At 44.0% G+C, this 23,453-nt stretch overlaps 1 protein-coding gene across 1 annotated transcript; it reads right to left on the bottom strand.

The window, feature by feature from the left end:
- Positions 1–1,064: 1,064 nt before the first annotated feature.
- On the bottom strand, positions 1,065–18,510 carry LOC114633712 (protein FAM156A/FAM156B-like). The gene is made up of 4 exons (XM_028782316.1): positions 18,489–18,510; positions 15,951–16,204; positions 13,225–13,361; positions 1,065–1,659 (listed from the first exon to the last, which is right to left on the bottom strand). Exon 4 carries the CDS (start codon positions 1,652–1,654, stop codon positions 1,268–1,270), a length of 387 nt encoding a protein of 128 aa, XP_028638149.1. The 5' UTR covers positions 1,655–1,659; positions 13,225–13,361; positions 15,951–16,204; positions 18,489–18,510; the 3' UTR covers positions 1,065–1,267.
- Positions 18,511–23,453: the final 4,943 nt, after the last annotated feature.

Raw genomic sequence — 23,453 nt, 5'->3', positions numbered from 1 at the left:
TATTCTTCATCCTACAGTTCATAGACAGGCCAGATTGGGGCCCCTGACTTTTACAAGAGGTTTTGTGGCTGGTATAATCGAATGAAAAAAAAATCTATTCTAGCTATGTCACCCAGAGATTGAACTGTTGGATCTTTGTCGGAGTGAAAGCTTGTGTCCACACAAAACCATTCATTCCATTGTTCATAGCAGCTTTATTTGTACTAGCTAGCCAAAATCTGGAAACCAAAATGCTCAGCTGGTGACTGGGCAACAAAACAGTGGTACACCCACACAATGGTATAGCAAACAGCAGTGCTAGTAGGACTAGAGGTTTCATCTCTTCTTTATTAACTGTAGTCCTGGGTAATCAAACTTAGGGTCTCACACACGATGGGCAAGCAATTTGACCACATGCTGCATTCCTAAAGAATGGAATTTTGACATACACCATCAAGCATGGAGAATTAAGCACATGGTGATGAGCAGAAAAGGCCAGCACCGAACATTTTTATATGACATTCTTGAAATGAATACAGAAATTAAAACTAGCAGGAGTCAGAGTTTCCCAATGAAACAGATGTAACACTTGGTTAAAGTGGTGCTTGCATGAACTTGCACATAAGATACAGGGACAGAAAGCTCTAAACACCCATTATAACAGGATCAATATACCGCTATTGGTGTATTGTTATTGTATAACTGAAGGCAAACTATCAGGGGAACTAACTCGATGAAGAATGCCCTAAAGGTTCAGATTCTTCTGTATCTATAATGGTCTGGAAACAAAAATTTCACACACACACACACACACACACACACACACACACCCCTACATCAGACCTTGTGCTCCTTCTGGGTTCCAGTGGATAAGATGGAACGGAAGTGGTTTGAAAACAGCATGCTGGAAACCCTACATAGATGTTCTAACTTTATTGGCAACAATATAAGGGAGGAAAATCCGCAAACCCGAGGAGAGGAAAATAGTAGCTAGCCCCATTGGAACCACGACATGGGGAGTATAGAAGCATTGCTATCTGGTCGTCCTTGCTGAGGAGCATCCTTTCCCAGAATGCCTCAGGGAGGATGCCAAAACTACTAAAGGATGGCTACATTTGTGGGTAGATTCGAATCGCGATCTGGCTGTACAATTGTTACTAGGTTGGACATCATTGCTCCTCCTGACCATGCTCCCAAAAAGATGATGCTCATGATCCCATAGGTTTGGATCTTCCTTCTTGTTAGGATGACAGTGTCAGAGTCATTCTGTCCATTCGTGGAAAACATGTTAAAACATCCTTTTGTTTTTCCGCTGCCACTGTGTTTTGTTCTCTCTTTTCGGTATGGTGTCTTGCACAAGATGGGGCTGGGTGGTATGGGGATTGAGTGTCAAGTTACTGAGGTCTAGTGTTAGCATTTCCCAGGAGGATGACTGAGAGATTGCCTCTGTCCCAGTTCCCGCAGAGACCCCAGATGTGTTCCCCACACACTTCTGGCAGGGGTGGCATTCACATCTGAACATCGCCTCATCTGGATCTTGTGGGGAAGAGGATTTCTTTTTCTTGTCAGCTTTGCGAGGTAACAGAAACCTGACGTGTTTCTTTTTCTTGAATTCAACTGTCTTCAGTTTCTTTTGAGGTGATTTTGAACTCTCTTGATGTTGCTCTTCATCCATCCTTTCTAAGGGAAAAAAAAACACATGAGAAACACAAAGGGTCTATTGAAAACACCTCATGCTGTACAAACTCCTGGAACACCCACAGACACTCAGACACACAGACACACATGTTGGAAGTTGCCTCTCATGGTTTCAGAGATGGAAACCTTAGTTTGAAACTGCTTCCTGCAGCTGTTTTTGGCTTTGTTGTGTTTTCTTTTGTTTTGTTTTTTGATTTTTTTGCTTTGCTTTGTTTTCGGTGCCAACTCACCAACAAGCAAAGGATGCGTGCACTCTTTGAATTTGGAATATCTGTTTTAGCGAGGCTTTGCTTGTAGTTTTGAGTATGTATGCCATGAGAAACCCCAGGACAGAATTCCTGCAAGTGGAGTGCACAGATCATTGTTCCTTAGTGTTCAGATACTGGTGTCTTTTGAAACAAAGAGTCCCTTCTTTAATGTTTCTTTTAAGTCCTTACTCCCTCTACATAATGTGATTGAAGGCAGTCCTGTCTAACAGGGCACTCCCTGGCATGATGTGTGTTCTATATGCCCCATAGCTTAGGCTGTGCTTCCTTAATTCCCACCACTTGATCAGACAAGTGGAAAACAAGAGCAGAGCAAAATGAGCCCGAGGAGACCGTCACGGACACAGATCAAGGTTGGCCAATGATGATCCATGTCTTCCAACCTTTTATGGCATGGGTCAGACTCTGGAGAGCACGGAATGCCACAGTGACAACAGCAACACAAAGGTACAGACCATCTTTCAAGGCCTGTCCATGAAGCTAGTAGCTGTCATATCCCCAAGGACAGATGAATGGTCATGGGAGTAATTCAGCTGATGCACGTACTATTAGAGTTTATGTATTTATAATTCCTAGCAATTAATACAGACACACACACACACACATGCACACACAAATGCACACACATGCGTTTATGGGTCCTGTTTCAGGCCTCAGGCTCCAAGGGTTGATACATGGGAGAAAAGCTGAGAGCATTTCATCAGAGGGAAATTTGGCTTCTAGCAAGAATCTTGACCTCTCTGAACATGTTTGCTACCTGCAATAAGTAGGTACAGTTCCCATGACACAGGGCTCTGCACTGAAAGACTTTATTGGGAATGACAGCAGATTCCCTTTGAAATTAATGAAGTAACTAGTCTAGCCCAGGAGGATTTGTAGTCAAAATATGCTTATGCTACCTCCAACCCCCAGTTGAGGAGACATGAAAGCAATGCCACATAGAGGATTTGGTTGGATGAGGTAAGAAGGCTTCACAGAAGGAGATATACATCAGTATGACCATAAGGGAGATAGGTTTTTGGTTTGGTTGGTTTCGATTGTGGTTTGAGACAGGGTTTCTCTCTGTAGCCCAGGCTGTCCTCCAACTTTCTCTTGAGATGAGACTGTCCTTAAACTCAGAGATCTGCCTGCATCTGCCTCCTGAGTGCTAGGATTAAAGCCCTGTGCCACCATAGACTCGCCATTAAGGAGGTAGTTATGGAGACATGTCAAACATTGAAAATAAAAAAAAAAACATTGAAAATAGAACTCCCATATAGTGCAACCATAACACTCATGGCTACAATGCAAAGGAGTCAATGCTACCTTGCTACAGTGATACCAAAATAGCCTACTACAAACAGAACCCAAGTAATGGATTCAGTCCAGGTGCCAGTCAATGGACTAATTGATAGAAATGTGCTGGGCTTACAAAAGGGAGTTTTCTTTGGCTGCAAGGAAGGACAAAACTACATTGTTTGCAGGAAGAGAGTATATTTTGTATGAAACAAGCCAAATTTGGAAAGACAAATATCACATGTTTTCTCTCACATGTGAAAGCCATAAAAATGAAAAGCAAGCCAGAGCCAATTAAAAGGGACAGAAAATTAAGGGAAGGAACACAGGTCGAGCCTTGGAAAGTGTGAGGGAGAAATAACAGAACAGTAAAGGGTTTCAGAGTCTGTGGCAGAGCATCCAAAGACGCAGGGTGGGTGGGGAAGTCCCTGAAATGTTGGGAGGACAGATAAGTATAGAAGCAGTTGCAACTGGACAGTCTCCATTGTGGGAAGATGGCAGCATCCATACTGGCATGGTGCAGGAAGAGCTGAGAATATGGTCCAAGCATATTATATGTATATATGGAAATGTCATGATTAAACCCTCCCTTTGTATGAGTACTGCACAATAAGAAAAACTGCAAAAGACAAAGGCACTTATGGTGTGTAGCTGGGCTGTGTGTTCTTCAAGGTGCTTTCAGGACATCAGGTGTAACAAGTGATGTTTGACTTGTGAACAAGAAAGGTCAGAACAAGCTTTATCACCTTTGACTCTCAGTACCTAGCATATGATGTTTTATGGATCCTGTCTTAGGGGCTGGCTTACAGGTTCAGAGTTTCAGTCCATTATCATCAAGGTGGGAGAATGGCAGCATCCAGGCAGGCATGGTGTAGGAGGAGCTGAGAGATCTACGTCTTCATCTGAAGGCAGCTAATGGAAGACTGACTTCCAGGAAGATAGGAGGAGGGTCTTAAATCCCACACCCACAGTGACAGACCTACTCCAACAAGGCCACACCTACTCCAACAGGGCCACATCTTCTAATAGTGGCAATCCCTGGGCCGAGCATATGCAATCCATCACAGATTCTTAAAAGGAGTCTCCCAAACACCTGCAACTCCCAAAATCTTGCAAAGCAGAAGATCTCCACACAGAGTGACAAACTTTTCCAGATTCCCCTATATCCAACAGCATTTGCTACCCAGTTGCAACTGCTTCTATACTTACCTGTCTTCCCAAAATTTCAGGGACTTCCCCTGACCACTCTGCATCTTTGGATACCTGCCACAGACTCTGAATCCCTCCAACCTCTCCTGTACTCATTCCTTCTATGCCTTCTATTCCTCCAGATCCATTTTGACTAAGATCCTTCCCTGTCTTTAACTACCTGCTCAAAGAGGACCTTCTCAGGGAGACTGGCCATAGACACTCCATTTAAAAGAGCATGTGGTATGGGCAGGTGGTGGCGGCACACACCTTTGATCCCAGCACTACGAAGGCAGAGGCATGTGGATCTCTGTGTGTTCAAGGATACCTACTCTACAGAGCCAAATCCAGGATGGCCAGCACTGTGCAGAGAAAATGCCATGTCTCTGACAACAAGATGAATCAGAAACAGAGCAACAACAAGAACAAGAACAGAAGTGTAGGCCCTGACACTATAACTCATTAAGGGTACAGTACTGACACACACAGTTGTCAGTAACCAACAGCCTCAGAGTAGACATAAGCCTTATCCATAAGAGAGAAACAATGCCTAGCATTGGAAAGCTAGCCAAGATTCCACAGCCTGGTAAATTCATGAATCTTACAGGAGATACTGCAAGTGACATTTTCCTATAAACCAGCATAATCCCCCGACTACATTCTAAGTATTTTCCTATGTATCCACAGGTAAGTGTGGTCCTCAAACCTCACTAAAGGAAATTTCTCTTTGCAGTAGACAGAGATCAATATAGAAAACAACAACCAATCTGTGCACAGAGTTGTAAACCAGGTCCCATATGGTACATCTACAACAAAACTCCTGCACCTCAGGTTCAGGGACCACTGTGGAAGAAGGGGCAGAAACAGTGTAAAAGCCAGAGGATCAGGGAGTTAGCTCTGAGAGTCTGACTCCTAGGAATGTCAGCAGATAGACCCATAAGCTCTCAGTAACATGACTGGAAAACCATGAGATGACCAAGGACGGCATTAATAGACATGCTAACACAGAGAGGGTCCAGTGATGGGGACAGAAAAGTGTACTATGAGGTCATAACCCTGCATCAAGAACTACAGGAAACTAAGAAATGCCAAGACTAGGAGACCCAGCCTTGCCCAAGAAGATCCACATCATCTGGTTATGTATGCATTTAGGATTATGCATACATATGTGAATATGAAAATGGTTAATGACAAAGAGGCAATGAATTTGGAAGGCAGTGAAGAGGAATACATGGGAGGTGTTGTGGGGGGGAAGCAAGGGAAGAGGAAATGATGTAATTCTAATCTCAAAAAGTTTGTTTTTTTTAAAAAGTGAATACCCACAATTCACCACTGGCAACCCTGCTCTCCTGCTCTGCTTTCCTAACAGAAAACTCTGCTTCCTACTGCAAGGGTCATCAAAGCATGCGGATTCCTTGACCTCAATGCTGATTTCTGTAGACCACAGTGCCATATAAACTCAATGAGAGCGGGCATTTTCAACAGTGCCCTGTAGCATGTCCAGCTCTCAGTCTACTTGCTACCACACATACAACACTCACTAAAAGGACCTGGAGCAAAGGAAGGGCCTGCCATGCAGAAAGGGCTCCCTAAAGTACAGCTTTTGTTCCTATTTGCCCTCCTTCCTGTTGGGTGAAGCTGGAGAGTAGAGACTCAACACAGGAGCCCTGCATTCTGGTGTCCCACAGAGGGACAGCAGGGCTCTTATCAGGTCACTATCAGTCACACATGAGCTACACAGACCAGAGCCCTGGAAGTTACTCTCCATTGAGTAAGTATCCCTACTCTCTAGAGAGATACCCTGTAAGAAGTCACCATCCATATCATGCTGTTGGTAAAAAACTTGTTAACAAGCTCTGCTACAGAAAGCAGCAGCTAGGTCCCCTTGTCTCTTCTCCACAAGCACCTGGTCAAGCCTCAGGCTCACCTTTGAAGTGCTTCAAATTCCCAGTTGTCCAGATTTCAGCTGTAAATACTAGCAGCTGTGCTAATACCAGGAGAAACAGGGAAGGTTTCATGGCAACTGCATCTCTCTGGACTAACTACTGAGAGCAATGAGCATGGATTCCATGTCCACATACTCACCCACACTATAATACTTAAGACCCTAAAGTTAAGGGGAATGAAGTTCATTGAGAAACAGTGGCAATCCTGAGGGTATGGAGCCAGTCACAATGACTGCACAGGCTGGAACCATGGTAAGAGGAGCTCTGGAGCCCATGAACTCTCATTCCCATACTTCAGATGGAAAATCCACATCCATGGTGGAAAATGTGTCACACTGATGGGACCACTGAGCTGGGCTCGTAGATAGACTTAAGGATATGAAAAAGAGCATCAAATTAAATGGTGCTTAAGAATCGAATCTGTTCCTTTTTAAATTCTTATTGAAAAGTATACTCTTTTCTCACAAAATATATGCTGATTATTATTCCCCACTCTGCTCCTCCTAGTTTCTCCCCACATCCCCTCCCATCCATATCCACTCCTTCTTGGTCTCTCATTAGAAAAGAACAGGCCGCTAAGAGATAATATTAAAGCATAACCAAATAATGCACAACAAGGAAAAAGAAATACCTTCACATTGAAGTTGGACAGGACAAAAACATCAGAAGAAAAAGACAAGAAGCAGAGAGCCACTTCTTCCCCTGGTACTGATGAGTCTCATAAAAACAATAGAGGGTCAGAAACAATATTTAGGCAGAGGATCTGGTGTAGACCCGTGCAGGCCCTGGGGATGAGTCTGTCTAGGCTCAAAGGAGCCTTGTTCAAGTTGATCTAGAGGACCTTGTTCTCCTGGTGTACACCATGAACTCTGGCTCTTAAACTCTTTTCTACCTCCCATTCCATGGGGTGGACTGAGCCTCAGGGGAAGCACCTGATGCTGAGATCACATTTAGGACTGACTGGTACAAGGTCTCTCACTCTCTTTGATAGAATCTGTTCCTTCTCTTACTACTATGTGAGCAAGAATGAACATCTGATAAATAGTGCATTGTGATTAAATGCTTTCTATAATTCTTATATAAACACAACCTATAGTCTCTCAAAAAGTACAATATTACATGTGCAAAAAAATAGAATATCTAGATTCGTAAAACCGTAGTGATAAAATGAAGTATCCCCCCAAAACCCATATTTTTTGAAACTGAGTCTCACCTGTGTCTGACATTTAGCATATTTGTATGAATTACAGCTCTGAGGCTTGTACCCACTGTGGACATAGTTTTATGTTGGGCTCTCTCAAAGAAGGGAGTCATGACCCACTCCCTCCTACCCATCAACTTGATTTTTGAGAACAAATGATCAGCAATAAAACAAACTGAGTGTTTGTCAGAGTAATGTATAAGTAACAGGGAAAAACCTGAGCAAATGCAAAAGCGTACCACGATAAGTCCTAGGGCTGAGTGCTGTGTGACCCCAGCAACATGCAATTGTAGTCAAAACGACTGTGTAGCAGGACAAAGCCAGCTCATCTGTGGGAGGAACTCTGAGTAACACATCCATGCAATTTGAAGGAAAATCAAAGAGACTTGGGTAGAGACAAAGAGAGGATCTCCTGAGGCTTCCACTAGAAGATTTCAGTGAGAAGATTCTGATTTCCTTAGAGGCTGCTGGATGTGATTGCTTCAGTGAGAAGAGAAGCATCCCATAGCATCTCCAGACCTGATTACATGTGAGGCCTACCTCCACAATCATTTACTGATGGCAGCCATTTGGCTTCATCATGTGTTGCTGGACATGGAATCCAGGGCCCTGGGCATGGGAGACATTTGCTCCACAGCAAGCTGAAATACATTCTGGTCCTTGTACCACATACATGTGTTACAACCTCCTTGAAATTCCTGCATAAATTATATGGAGTCTTATTCATTAATATGAAAGCCAGTTGGGCTTCTGGCCCCAGCAGGATGGTGATATGCATCTTCAACTTCCAGCTTAATAGTTTTCATAGGCAAGGACAGTTTTGTGGTTTGAATGAAAAAGGACCTTCCGGGCAGGGATACATTGTATTTATGTGTGGAATTCATGGCTGTTTCAGAGACCAGTTCACCATAGGTATTTATGGTGTATCTGAGTCACCAGAGTAGTTTTTACCCAGAGTCATTTTAGCAATTATGTATTCTTTCAAATGCTTTCACAGGGTAGCATAACTATAGTTCAGATGCATAAGACACAAATTTCCAAGATAATTAAGCAGTTTTCAAAAACATGGATTCATACAGTCAAATGGCATGTTAGATAAAACCTCTCTCTCTAGGGAGATCGTCTCTGAGTGTTTCTAATCAATGTTCTGCTCTCTTCTGAGTGTCAAATGGAAAAGGAGTGAGATGAGAAACGTTTCAGAGCAAAGGTTGTGATTAAAAGGAGTGGCACTTGACAGTTATGGGTGTAGAAAGGAAAGACTAGAATGCATCAACCAAGAGCTTCAACTCATAGCACAGGAATTTGTCTCCTCAGTTTGTAAGGGAATCCTCAAGAAGCAGGGTGATGTTGTCTTCAACCCTTGAGGGGAAACTCTTGAGGCCCACCTTGTGACTGTGCCGGGTATTTGTTAGGGGAAGGGAAGAGAACTCCCAAGAACAAGTTCTCAGAGCTGTGTGGCTAAGGGAAGAATTTAGTGAAGAACATGACTTAACAAAATTGAGGAAGAGCCACCAGCATCTACTTCAACTGTACTCCAACTGGTACATCTACAAAGGAACCCCTACAGCCATGGATCAGGGAAAACCACAGTCAAGGAGGTGGTAAGACTGTAAAAGCCAGAAAACCAGGATGGGAGAATGGACTTGGGTTAGCATCCTCTACACGTTACAGGGACGCTGCACTCAATGAAATCTCAACACCGTTTGTGTAAACAAAGACTTGCATCATGGTGGTCACAATAGTGACGATGACAACATTGCTGGGGGAAATTTCACAAACCCCAATCCCATTAGACAATGAGTTGCAATGAGTTTCTGTGGTTGCCAAGAGAGGGAGAAGCAATTCTTTGCAGACTTGAACATCGTGGTGAGTTACTTAAACTCACCTGGTAAGCCCTATTGCTATACAAGTTGGAGCAATGTGGAACAGATTCAGAGGGATTGTGAGAATGTGTCCAGAGGTCTCTGCGTCCTCCTGGAGGTGCAAACATGTGTACCTGTGTAACTACCCTAATCACACAAGAATAGGTCTTGAATTCAAGGAAGATCTGAGAGGCAATACTGGAGCAGTTCTCACATAGAGAGTGAGGGAGGAAAATGGTATAAATGTGCTCTTGGATATGACATCCTACAAAAGAAAGAATTTAGGTTAAAGTATAAAACACAAAAAGAGCACATGACTTGTGTCCTATACAATTTGCTTCTCATCAGGTCTTCATTTGGAAATGTCAATCATTCATGAATCACACTACGAGTTTTCATTCCTGGATACTTTGTGATAGCTGTTTAGTTTCTTTTGAGACGGGGCCTCACTCAGTGTCTGGGTCTCACCACAACCTGCCATAGTCCAGTCTGGCCACAGACATACAGCCATCTACCTGCCTCTCCCTCCAGAAGAATGAAGTTACAGGCATGGGCCAATGATGCCCCCATTCTTGTGATTTCAGTAAGAATTATCCAGAGTTATGTAAATGTTACCAAAGCAGGCCACTTATGTTTATCTGTTTTGGCTACGCATTGATTTATGATTTGTTTATTTTCATAATCTTACTCATTCAAAAAATGTTGAGGAAATCCATTGGCAAGGAAGTGGTACCTATTATTAGGCTAATTTTCTCCTTTAATTTTGTTACTATCACGACAATATTTTCTGAGAGTTTGCAAGGCTGTGGTTGACTGAGGTCTTCAGCTTTACAATGCTACCCCATGATCCTTAACAACAATCCATCAACAGAGCTGGTAACAGATTAAACAAAGGTTTCTCTGAAGGACCAGGCTTCTCTCTGAAAGAGAATGTGAACAACACATGCAGGTCTTTAAATTTTGAGGATTGGTGAAAACCAACCCACAGAAGCCATCTGATAAGGCAATGTGTGTGTAGGAGAACTGGGTTCACATTGTAGGCAGGAGAACACTGAAGCCTGCAGAAAACGTTGCCTTCAAATTTGGTCTCCAGACCCTGCAGGAGAGCAGCCAATGATCAGAAGAAGATTCTCAGGGATCCTGTGGTAGCGGTCACCACAGAACAAGGAATGTGCCCGGTATCTTGTTTCCTTAGACAAGACTGATCCTGGCTGGGTAGGCTCAAGGCCATGCATGAGTGTGACAGAGGGGAATGAACAGAACGACCATCAAATCTGGATCTTGAAGCAAATCTGGATGGTGGAAGCAAACACTCAGCTGACTGCTTGCACAAGGATTTGGCTTCAGATCAGTTGAGTGTAGGAGCTCAAGTGAGATCTTTGGGCCCTGAAGATCACATCCTTAGCAAAGCAGGACAAGACAGAGAGGAGGACAAGGAGTTGTGTATATGGAGGGAAATGTGGAGAGACTCATGGAAGCAGACCCTGAAACTCCCTCTTGAGTCCACCAGGAGGAATCCTCTCCCATCCAACCATTGCACAGCAAACATTCTGCCCTTTAACAGAACTTGCTTAAACAAGGGAAAGGAAAGGATGTGGTGGAATCCCTAAGAAGGCCAAACTAGAAAACTCACCACAAACAAGAGGTCATGGCTGTGTCTGACAGTAACCTGACTAACATGAATTACTCCCAAGCCTGACCTGTTGAAGAAATTATCTACAGAGCAAACAGGCCACACAGCCACCCCCAAGCCCAAGAATCTGAGAGCTATTCTGAGTGATCACCTATGAATGGCATTGCTTTTAGTAGCCATGAGAATGTCACAGTGTTTGGAAGAGAAGAAACACAATACAAAAAATCAAGCCTGGAATTTGTCATTCCCCATAACATCACTGAATTCTGTGGTCACCACCTCACTTACAAAGACTTACATTCTCCACAAACAAACAAGAAAGCTTAGGCCATGCTTCAAAGATGGAAAGAAACTCTGGAGAGTCCAGGAATAAACCAACCCTGTTTGCAGACAACCTATTAGAATGCAGGACATAACTTCCCTCCTGTAGCAGATCTGTCCCTAAATGTAGAGCTCTGTCTGTCCTACCATAGAACATCCCACTTTCAGGCCACATGGGCTTTATTGTTCTTCACATTTGACAAGGCCACAGAGTGTCTCCGACCTTGTAGATTTCTGCTCTTTATTGTAATTCATCTACTTCTAAAGAAGGAGGGATGGTGCATCTTTACTTCCTTTTGAGGGACTTCCCTTCCTTTGCAATTTCAGGTGCAGTTGGAATCATCTGTACAGCTCATGCTTCATGCCTAGTCTCATGCTTCAGATAGTGTCCACCTGATCTCATGGGGCATGGATCTGATGCTCTCCTTCTTGTCCTTACTCTCAAGAGAAATACATGGAAATGTGAGGTGACAGTCCATAGTGTGCAAGGAGAGAAGGATTTTTCAAAGATTTAATTAATGAATTCTGGATTTGCCAATTTGTGTAATCTTCATTTTCTCTGAATTCCTTTGCAAGACTCTTGAATCACACTTTTCTGGATGCAAAGACACTGCAGGCTCTGCTGTGTGAGTAAAAAAGAAAGCACACTCTCTGTCCTCTATCCTCATTGGAAGGAACACCAAGATATATGTGTCAGGGATGGTGTCAGTTGAGGAAAACCATCATTTACTGCAATGTGTCTAGTACAAGAGTGGTGGGACCGGAAAGGATGTCGAGAGACTATGTGCTGAGTCAGCCTCCCCTACCCCTTTTTCTCTCTATGTCTTTGTCTCTCTCGTTCTCTCTTACATTTTCTTGTCTTTTCTAAGTTTTCATTTTCTTTATTTCATTTCTTTTAATTATTTTCTTCTTTCTTCTCTCTTTTCTCTTGTCTTTTCATTTTTCTCCCTTGTTCCATCCCTCACTGCCTCAATTCCTTCCTTTATTGTTCCACATAGCATTTCTCTGAATACCCCGGCTGTCATGGAACTCGCTTAGTAGATCAGGCAGACCTCACACTCCCAGATGTCTACCCGCCTCTGCCTCCCAAGTGCTGCCAGTTCTGGGTTCACATTCCTTGTGTTTGCATACCAGCTGAACCATTTGTAGACATGTGTCTATACCCTAGCCGTACCATTGGATCTCTGTCCAAACCCTACCACTTGTGAGCTTGTGCTATGTCCCAGCTGCAACATTGCATCTATGTCCCAGCTCCACCATTCGTGACCTTGTGTCTATGTCCCAGCTCCACCATTCGTGAGCTTGCATCTATACCAAGATCACCATTTGTAAGCTTATGTCTATGTCCAAGCTCTATCACTTGTGATCATTTCTGTATATCACATCCCCACCATTTCTGACCTGGGCTCTATGTGGCAGCTGTACCAATTGTGAGCAGTTTCTATGTCCCAGCTCACCATTTGTGAATTTGTCTCTATGTCCCAGCTCCATCACTTGTAGGACACGCTATGCTGCTTCTCTCAGCACTGAGCCATTTTTGTGAAAGGGGGCATGTCACTAAGGTTCCCACATTGGAAGACCTCTTTGTGATGGTTGAGTGAAATTTGAAACTCAATCATTTTGAACACTAGCCTGACACACACTACATCAGAGGTGTGCCTTCACTCCTGGCAAATCCTCTTCTGTGCAGAACACCCACACTGACAGAGTCATCTGTTTGAACTCAGGGCTATGAATCTGAAGGAGTGAGAGGCCACCATCCTCTTCTTGCTGTCCACAAGATCCCTGAACCTACATTCAGAACCATGGTCATTCTCATGGTCCTATGTTCAGATCTGAAGGAAGATAAACCTACCTCTTCAAGTCTCTCTCAATGATTTTGGCTGAAACGGAGCTCAGGGTATGTCTAGGAACAATGATTTCTTCAAAGTGCTTCTTGTATTTCTCATTGGATGGTGTTTGGAGTGACTGATGGGTACCGTTCAGGGGGATCTGTAGGGAAATGAGAGTTAAACTTTTTCTACGAATGCTACAACCTACCATTTCTAACAAATGGACTGACTATGTGAGCAAAGTTGCCCTGTATCTAGTTGCAAGCCAGGTGCAACTTAATTATCAGGAGTGTCCCTCTCTGTGCACTTGTTGGATGTTAACACTCAGATTGGGGGGCTGTGGCCATATTTCTTCACTAGGTAATGTCCCTGTAAGTTGAAGGTCTTGAAAACATGCATGGACTGTGTGCACCATCCCCATGTGCCACTTGACACAGAGCATGCCAGAGAGAGCTGTAACTCTCACCTGTTGGGGCAGGGATTGGAGTGTATTATAAAACTGTCTGCTGAAGTGCAGACCTTTACACTGGGAAACGTGAACAATCGTTTGACCCAGACTTGGCTCATCTCTTTGCATTCACATTGACAGATATCTTTGGACTTGTCCCACTTGACCCTTCTACATTCATCAGCTCCTCTTAGTATCTACCTAAGGAATCTTCTTGCCACATGTGGGATGCCATCCTTCCCCTCCATAGGGTGGCTTGTTACCTTGCACTACACCTGCCATGGATTAAACCTGAAAGTTCTTGCTGAGGGTCAATACACATCCTGTAAAAGTCCTATTTACATACAACCATCAGCTGGAAATCCAGAGGTCCTGAAAAGCCATACATAGTTTACTATGGTGGTGAGTTTATCAAACGTCCAAAGTGAGCATGCACAAGAAAATGATGTCTCCTAGATTTTCCTATTCATGCATATCAGCTGTTGGAACAAGTTTACAAAACTGCTCGCCCAGATGCTGACACCCACAGTCAAAAACGTTGGGCACAGAGAGAGGCCGACTTCAAGATCTACATCAGATTCCTACCTTTGGAGCTCAGGGATGCCAGCTGAGAAGGAGAGAGAGGACTGTAGGAGCAGAGGAGTCAAGGACACCAGGAAAACCCGGGACCCAGAATTAACTCAGCAGGACTCACAAGAGCTCACACAGACCAAATTGACAATCAGGGAGTCTGTATGAGTCTGTGTTAGGTCCTCTGCAAATAAAGATGTTATCTTGATGTTTTTGTGGGACTCCTCACACAGGGAGTGAAGTTGTCTCTGAGTCTTTCCCTTGATCTGGGGACCTCTTCCCTCCTACTCTGTTGTTGCTTCCAGTCATGAGAAGAAGATTTGTACCTACTCTTCTGTATCTTGTTGTGTCATGTTCAGTTGGTATCACTGGTAGACATGCTAGTTTCTGAACCGAAAGAGAGTGGAGTGGACCTAGGACAGTGAGAAGTGTGAGCTGGAAGGAGTGCATGGAAGAATAACCAATGTCCTGATGTACTTTACAATTCCATGAGAGAATAAAGAGAAAAATAAAATGGAAAACAAATAATGCTCACCAACACTGTGTACCTTTCTTAATTCTCCTTCCTATTTTGCTGTCACTAATAACTTGCACATGAGGACAGGGAAAACTGGGAACACCTGATTGTACTGAAATATGGTTTGCATCTCCAATAACATTGCAATTCTAGTTGCCAGCACCCATTCCCATGCAGAAGTCTGGTTGGCCAAGGAGTAGCAATCCCTAGTTGTCATGGACAATCTTGGTTAATCAATAGCCATTACAAGAATGTGAACACTCATGTTGTAAATTCTCTGACCATGCCTTAAGCCTTACAGGTGTCAAAGGGGTATCTGATTGATTATGTCCAGGATCACACACCCTTTCTAGTCCAATTGGTTTTCCATCAGTGCTGTGCCAATCAGCCACCTATGCTTTGACTTCAGTTGGCTATCCTTGCTGCCCAGCAGCTGAGACAAACCAGGTGCTGCTGGAGGGACTCCCTGAGATCCCTCCTGTGCTCTCACTTCAGCCCCCTCCAGCACCCCACTCACAGCGCTATCTCTCTGTGCTGAGGTCAGTCCAGCTGCAGCTTCCAAGGTCCAGCAGAGACACTAAAAGTGTGCACCTAGAAGTCCCAGGAGTGGTTGGCAGTTGCATTCCCTTCTGCTGACTGCTCCTGGAACCTGCTGAGTTATTTAACCTCCCATCTATTTCAGTGACTCACATCAGCCTTCATATACGACTATGGTAGATCTGATCATCACTGGTGGACTTTTTTTTCAGGCTTGATTTACTTTTGTTTCATTTTTTTGAGAGAGGGCCTCACTGTGTAACCATGCCTGCCCTGAAGCTTACTCTATAGACCATACTGTTCATGAATTGCCTACCTCTGCATCTTGATCTCTGGGGGCCGACTGTGGCCCCCTCAATTATCAAGATCCTCTGTGTTGTGGGATGTAATAAGATACGTGGCACATACCTAGAAATAGAGCCTCTACTGCCACAGATTCAAGTCTAATGGGCTTCCTAGAGCCATATGACCTGTGGAGGTCCAGTTTCTTCAACCAGAAAAGAACCAAATGTTCTCCACAGGATTTGAGACCATTAGGTTACAAACTTGTCACTAAACATGATAGACAGGATACAACTCCTCTCTGGGAGTCCACACTTAGCTGATGAGCAGACATAAAGGATATGCCTGATCTCTAGAAACACCGATTCTCTGCTTACATGATGGTAGCAGATTACCTTTCACTGTCTCTGGACCCTGTCCCACGCTGCCTGGATGCCAAACTCCGCTTCAGTTCTTCCTACTACCAGATGTTGTCCAATGGAGGTGGCTTTGGTAGGAGAAAGGCAGCCGCGCTCTCAGAGCTGAGGGTCTATCTATGAACAGTTCTGAGAAGCTGGGCCGTCCTGCACAGATCTCTCAGGAACTGGTTTCTGAATGTGGCCAGAGCCTCTGCGGAGAAGTGGGACTCTTGAGAAGACTGGCTTTTTCCCTGTAGGGAGAGGGCAAGTTAGAAAAAGGAGGGAAGACCAGGGTCCTGATGGTAAATCAGCCTGTTGCAGTGATGAGCCCATTATTTTTTTTTGTCTTTTCTTTGGAAATCAAGTTCCACTCCTTGATTGAGGACCCTGAGATCTTCAGCTCCCCATCCCCTTCCCAGCCCCAGTGGACAGTGTGGCAATACTGTGGGGAGCCCTGCCCAAGGCTCTGGTGTCATGCTGGGAGTCATTGTGACAGGAGAAGGGTTTCCATGGTGCTTAGTGTGACCTACCAGTGCAGGGATGGAGAAACTGGTCATAAACTCTGTCCTCATGGTGCTGGTTTAGGGGAAAGTGTGCATGGTTAGGGCCACTGAAAAGTACTGAGAATCTCTGTGTAACAGGCAGTCATTGCTTTCTGTAGGAATCCACCACACAGCACTAATTCCATTTGTTTTTTGTGTCTGCTTCTAAGAGCAACACAGGGAATCAGTTCAGTATGTCTTTCAGTCATTATCAAGCACATTCAAACCTTAGCTTCCTGCCTAAGCAAAGGTGTATGTCAATGTGGAGCCCTATGTTAACATTTAAATTTGATGACTGTATTCATTTGGAGTGTGTGTGTGTGTGTGTGTGTGTGTGTGTGTGTTAGAAGAGACATACCTGTGGAATCGTGTGTCTTTGTGTTTGTATTTGTGTGTGTGTGTTTTTATGCCAGGTGAGGTGTCATGGCTTGGGGTATGTGTGGAATTTTGTGTGTGTGTGTGTGTGTATTTTTGTATGTGTATGCCAGTTGTTGTGGTATGGTATGGCTTATGTGTGGAATTGTGTGTGTGCATGTGTGTGTGTGTTTGAAGAGCCCATATAGCTCAGGCCAGCCCCAAATTTCCTTTCTCACCAGGATAGCCTTGAGATTTTGATCTTCTAGGCCCCACATCCCAAATGCCAGAATTAGAGGCCTGGCCCACCACACCTGGGTTATGTGGTGCTGAGGAGCAAAGTAAGGGCTTCCTGCATGTATCATAGGCATCAGTGTATCAAAAGAACTGCAAGTCCCTGTCCCCAAATGGCTTTGTAGGTATAGAAAGAGAGTTTCTGCACACATGATTGCCACTGTACTTTGCCTATTCCTCAGGCTGCAGGATCCTTATTTGATGCCCTCTGACCTCCTCCTTAATCTCTTCCTTACCAAAACAGAACCTCTGAAGAGCCAGGCGTCTTCTAAGAGGGGTGACACTATGTTTCACCAAGTGATTGCAGCAGCGTTAAGGTGTTGTGTTCATCTTCTCCTTGCCATCTCCTGGTTGATGTCAGGAAGTGGAGAAGGGAGGACTATGCCATGCTGCACCCAATGGAGGACAGAACAGGCCCTTGAAGCTCCAGGCAAAACTATGCAGGTTAAGTCTTACCTGCTGTGCTGTGCTGCCATCTGCTGTTGACTCCCAGCTCCACATCTCCACCTCCATCTTGGTGATGGTCCTCAGTTTCCAGTCTCCTCCCAGACCACACTCATCTGATGTTCCCAGGGACCCTGGACACTGTGTACCCACTTGAACTCACGCTGGCCCAACATTTGTGAAAATACATCTTCCCTATTCTGGGAAATCCTTTGAAAGTCTCTACCATCTCCCAGCCTGTCCCTACAGCCTTAAAATCCTTTACTGTTCCCACATTCCCTGACACAACCTGAGTGTTACCAAAACCTGCTAATTCTTCTTACCCACTAATTCTCTTCCCGTGCTTCACTCATAACCGGCAGGAAGTGAACACAAGGAAGATACCTGCTATCCAGAGACCTCTTCTCACGCTGTGGTGATCACTGCTACTTGAACAGAGCATGTTATGGTATGTGGTGTGAATGTACACATATGTGTATGTGTATGTGTATGGGTGTCTGTATGTGTGTATGTTATGTGTAAATGTAAGCCATATATATATATATGTATATATATACATATATATATATATGTATATATATATATATATACACACACACAGACACACACAGACACACACACAGACACACACACACACACACACACACACACACACACATATATATATATATATAATAGCCTAGGAGGTCAATGTGCAGAGTTATCTGGAATTCTCAGAGAATGTTGAATACGTTTTACTTCAGTTGACAAGCAGATGGTGAGAGGCTGCAGCCTAGTGTGGAGATAGGGAAACAGAATCCACTTTCACAGTGTCCAAGAACGTGACAAAAAGTAGAAGAAGGGCAGAAGGGAAGGATGTGACACCTTTGTGGAGTGGGCTTAAAGGGAAGTTCTGCCTTACCTTCACTGCACTAAGATAGAACACCATCTCAGCAGCAGCTCTCTGCAAGAAGAGGCTGTTAATTTCAGGGAATGTGTTCCAGGCTCTCTGTGTGAAGCACACAATGAGGGACCGGTTCCTCACTTTCATAGTCACCTTTCCTCCTCCTTTACTCTTTATCAACAAGGTGGCAAGAGAACTTGTGCAAAGGGAAGAGGCAGATGTGATCAGATTGACCAGAGTAGCCTTCTGCTCATGGACACCATCACATCCTCAAAGGCTGTCAAGGTTTATATGGCCTGCAGGCAGCATAGTGATTTTGGATAAGAGAACGTGCCACATCTGAGGATTCCCACTTGGCTCCAGCAGTTGGGTGCCTGTTCACCGTGAGTCCCAGGAAGGAGAGAACCATCTGACTGACAGCTTCTGGAGACACAGGAGCCCTCACCCACGTCATTGGTATCCTCAGGATACAACACATGCTCATGGCAGTGAATGTCTCCATTCTCAATGGTGGACAAGTGAAGCCTGCGAATGACATGTTCACTCATAGTCTGTCATTTTCAAACCACTTATTACAAGCCATCTGATTGTGGAGAAGCACATAGAATAAAAATAAAGAGGTTGCACAGATCCTGTGTTAACACTGATGCTCTTTTCTCTGGTCACAAGCTACCCAGAACTTCATGTGGACCAGTATCCTCCTCCTCCTCTGACCCACTGTCTGTCTCAGGGTCAGGAGATATAACTGGCACCTAGGAACTGCTTTGGATTCTAAAGGAAAGAAAAAAGCACCAAATGTTCACTTTGCCTCCGAACACAATTTTTGTGAGAGAATCACAGCTCTCCTCTGGATAGACCACACCAGACCAGTATAGTTCCATGTCAGAGAGGTTTATTGTGCGGGCAAAGGGCAAAAGGTGGAGATTAGGACCAAGGGGGAAAGAGAGGAGAAGTCATGAGTATCTGTCTGTTAGTTGGGTTTTGACTCAACCTCTTGCAGATAGAAGTGGAATGTGAGCCAGGTGGACTTTGGGAATGTGTGGCAATTGCCATGGCAACAGATGCATGGGTTCCTGTCACCTGTGTGTGATGTCACTGTCATCTCTGGATTCGAAGGTGATCTGCAACCATAGAGCTAGCTCCTGACTGTAAAGTCAGTTCTTGATGTAAGCATATCTCCCTTTTTCTTATCATAAAGAGAAGGAAAAAGGGGGAGGGGTAAGCTAATGGTGAAAGGGAAATAGAGGAGTCAGGACTCTTAAGCTGTTTCCTCCTGTATAGGGGCTTCATCAATTTTGGGTTGTAGCTGACTTCAACCATCAGGGTCCACTTGGTAAATGTTCACATCAGGACCCTCTGTGGACAGTGGATGTGATTCTGTAACAGAAACTGATTGTTTGCTTAGAAACTTTTTGTACTTGTAGTTGAGGGAAAGTAGAAACAAGATTAATGAGGCAGGGAGCAAATACCAGGAAGATGACTAGGAAAGGCATTACAAAAGGGAGTATCTACTTCCACGTAGGATTTTAAAAACCCAGGAATTGGAGTCCTCACTATCCCTGTGATTCTGGATGTCTAAATGTAGCTCCTGGATCTTTTTCTCACTGTCTCGGATTGGTTGACATAGAAACAGCATTCTTCTGGGAGGAACAGACAAAGACCACCTTCTTTAGCTGTCAGGATATCTAGCCCCTGTTGGTTCTCAAGCACTACAGCTCTCAAAGAATCTATCTGTTTCTGGATTGTAAGCATGGTTTCAGATTATTTATTTATTTTTTAAAAACCAGTGTCAAGCTCGGAAGTGAACTGATTATATTGGATCATGGAAGTCGATGTCTCTGCAATGCCAGTACCAGCATCTCTGACTATTCCCACAGCTATCAAGAGTGGCATGACCTGAACCACCCTTTTATGTTGGGTAGCTCTCATATCACATCTACAACTGAAATGGCAGGGGCTCGTTTCCCTGGATAACTCCTAGTTCAGGGAAAAGGAGTACCAACGTGCAAACTCCTGACCAGCTGGTGGGTACGCAATGACACACCTGTGAGCCACAAAGATTTGATGTGTTTTTGTCTGCAGGACATTTTGGCAGAGATGAAGGTTGTGGTTCTATTGCAGACTAGGGAGCTTATTGTTCCTACAGAACATGTCACAGAAGTCTTAAAACAATTTACCATGCCAAGAAGAGGGATAGAGGAAAGGTATGCAGTCATGACAACATCATATTCAGGGCAGCTGACAAAAGGTGAGGCAAGGCTACTTGGCAGTATCACAGGGGAAGCTGTAAGTGGAAATTGTGAGTTAGTTCCAGGGTGTACATATAGCCAGCAATCTTTAAATGTCAGGTGACTTTAAGGAGTTGGTAGGCAGGTGTCAAGGTCTGAAGAAAAAGGTGAAATGACAAGTTAGTGCCATTTGTGAGGGGGGATATCAAGGAGGTAAGGACCTCAGAGGACTGTTTGGTTACCTCTCCTATTTTCCAATATCTAAAGTTTGGGCAATTCAGATATATTTTCTCTAGATGCAGATAGTACTTACTTGGGACCCGGCTTGATTTTTAAGGTAGAGTTTACCAACAACTCCTGTCTCCTGTCTTCCATCTGGGATTCCATGGATCTTGTATGTAGAAAAAGAGTAGAATTTTTTTTGTTGATAGAAGTGACTGGTTCATGATCCTAGCATATGTATCACACAGGAACAATATGGGCAGCCCCCATGTTCATCTGGCCATTTTTTTGACAATCATCTTTTGTCTATTTAAAGAGAAATCAGACAAAGAGATCATAATATTTGGATGGAATGGTGGATATAGGGATGTCAGAATTTGTCTTGGTTCCTGGAATCTGGCTACAGAGCAGTTTTCTGACCCTATTTGGAAAGACTGTTATCAGTGTGGGTTTCTTGAACTTCAAATCTCCAGATGTAAGGGCTACCCTATATAGAAATGAATAGCAAAGCCAGGATGAGAAGCCTATGTCTAATCCAGTAGTTTCAAGCATAGCTGCTGGAGTGGAATCTCATTTTCTGGGATTGGGGACAAGTTGGGTGGGTGGTCTTCACATTTTCTCAAGCTTAACATACTATGGTCCTGTTAAGGAGCATGTTGGTTATGTTTTATGTATGAAAAATTTTTAGGCAGAAGAATGAAAATTTTGAGGTGAGACTAGTGGACCAAGTGAAAGAGTCTCTCGAGTTTAGCAGCTGTAGGGGTCACTAGAATTACCTTAAAAGGCCCCTGCCATTTAGCAGATAGGGGAGAGGGGCGATGGTCTACAGCGGATGAAAAAATTTGTTCTCCAAGGTTGACAGGCAATGGTCAGAAAACAGCTTGTAGTCTCCATAGAGGGTGGTCAACAAAGTTCCTTAGGAGAGAGCAGGGGTGGCAAAATAATGGGGTAAGTAGATCATCAGGGAGGGGGAGAGCATTTAGGTGAAAGATCAAGAGTTAGGGCCCGTTGTCTATACATGCATTCAAAGGGTGAGATGAAGAGAGGTTGCTTGGAGAGAGCTGGTAGCATGAAAAGAGTCAGAGGTAGTTGTTTTACCCAATCAAGGTGAAGTTTCTGTGACATTTTGACAAGAATGGCTTTTAAAGAGCATTTGGTTCTTTCTAGTTTACCTGAAGATTAGGGAGGTAGGAAATTTGAAAGACCTAGGGGATTTCTAGTGCCTTAAATAGACTTTGAGAAATTTTGGAAGTAAATTTAGGGCCACTGTCTGACTGAACACAGGCTGGGACAACAAATCAGGGGATGACCTCTCAGAGAATGAGATCAAAAATTGTCTGAGCCCTTTTGTTAGTGGGGGGAAACACCATCACCCACCCTGATGGGGTGTACACCAAGAACAAGAGGTACTTAGTACATCTGACAGTGGGCATGTGAAAAGAGTCAAGTTGCCAGTCAGTTCCAGGAAGGAAACCTCTAGCCTGATGGGTAGGAAAAGGGATGATATGATACCTGGAGTTGGAGTCTGACATCTGACAGATTTTGCAAGAGACATTGATAGATTCTGAGAAACTTAAGTCCTCAGGTATAGGTTGTAGGTGGTTCTTAACAAAATAAGACAATGCTTGGCTGTTAAGATGACAGAGTTGGTGAAGATAGAACAGAGTTTGATGAGTGTCAGGGAGTGAGAGTATAAATGTGAGTTGCAGTGTAAGAATGTTCTGGGAAGCTTGGGAAGAGTCTACATCCCTAAGTTCCACAACTCTAGTTGCCGTGTTAGCTCAGTTGTTTCCCTTGGAAACAAAAGAGTCAACAGTCTGGTAGTATCTGCAGTGGACAACCCCACTAGAGATTGGAGGGAGATTGGAGGTCTTTAACATAGCCATAATTTGTTTTGCTTTAGTTACTGGTCCTGCTTTAGTTGTACGGATTCTTTCAGGCTCCTCTCAGATAGTGGCAGGAGGCAGGAGGATATGGAAAGCATATTTGGAGTCTGTGCAGATGTTGAGAAATTGTCCCTGAGCCTGTTGAAAGGCATGGGTTAAGGCTATTAGTTCAGCCTTTTGATTGTTGGCATGAGCAGGAAGGACATGTGCCACAATCACCTTTGTGTCTGACATTATAATATAGCCAGCTCTTCTGTCCCTTTCATGTAGAAAGAAACAGCTGTCTGTGTACCAGGTAAAGATGGCTTGAGTTAATGTGCCCTCCTGCATGTGTGAAGGATGAGGTAATAGCTCCTCTAAAGTTTCAGTGGAGGAGTGAGATAGGGAGTGGTTAGTATATGGTGGAGGGAGAACATTGGAATTACTAAGAGGTAGGAATGTTTGGAAGGAAAGTGTGGATATTAGTGATACCTGAAGTGAGGTATAGTCTCTAAGGCTTTGTCAGTGAGGAGCTGTGACAGGTTATGAGAAGAGATGACAGGTATAGGCTACCCCAAATTTAACTTTTATGACTCTCGAATAATGAGTTCAGTGTCTGCTAAGGTATAAATACATGGTACCTGTCCCTGAATAGTTAGATCTAGTTT

Source organism: Grammomys surdaster, unplaced genomic scaffold (genome assembly GCF_004785775.1).
Source record: "Grammomys surdaster isolate TR1022 unplaced genomic scaffold, NIH_TR_1.0 743, whole genome shotgun sequence".
NCBI lineage: Eukaryota > Metazoa > Chordata > Mammalia > Rodentia > Muridae > Grammomys > Grammomys surdaster.
The sequence above is the reverse complement of the archived record's forward strand: the minus strand, read 5'-3'. Positions and strand labels throughout refer to the sequence as shown.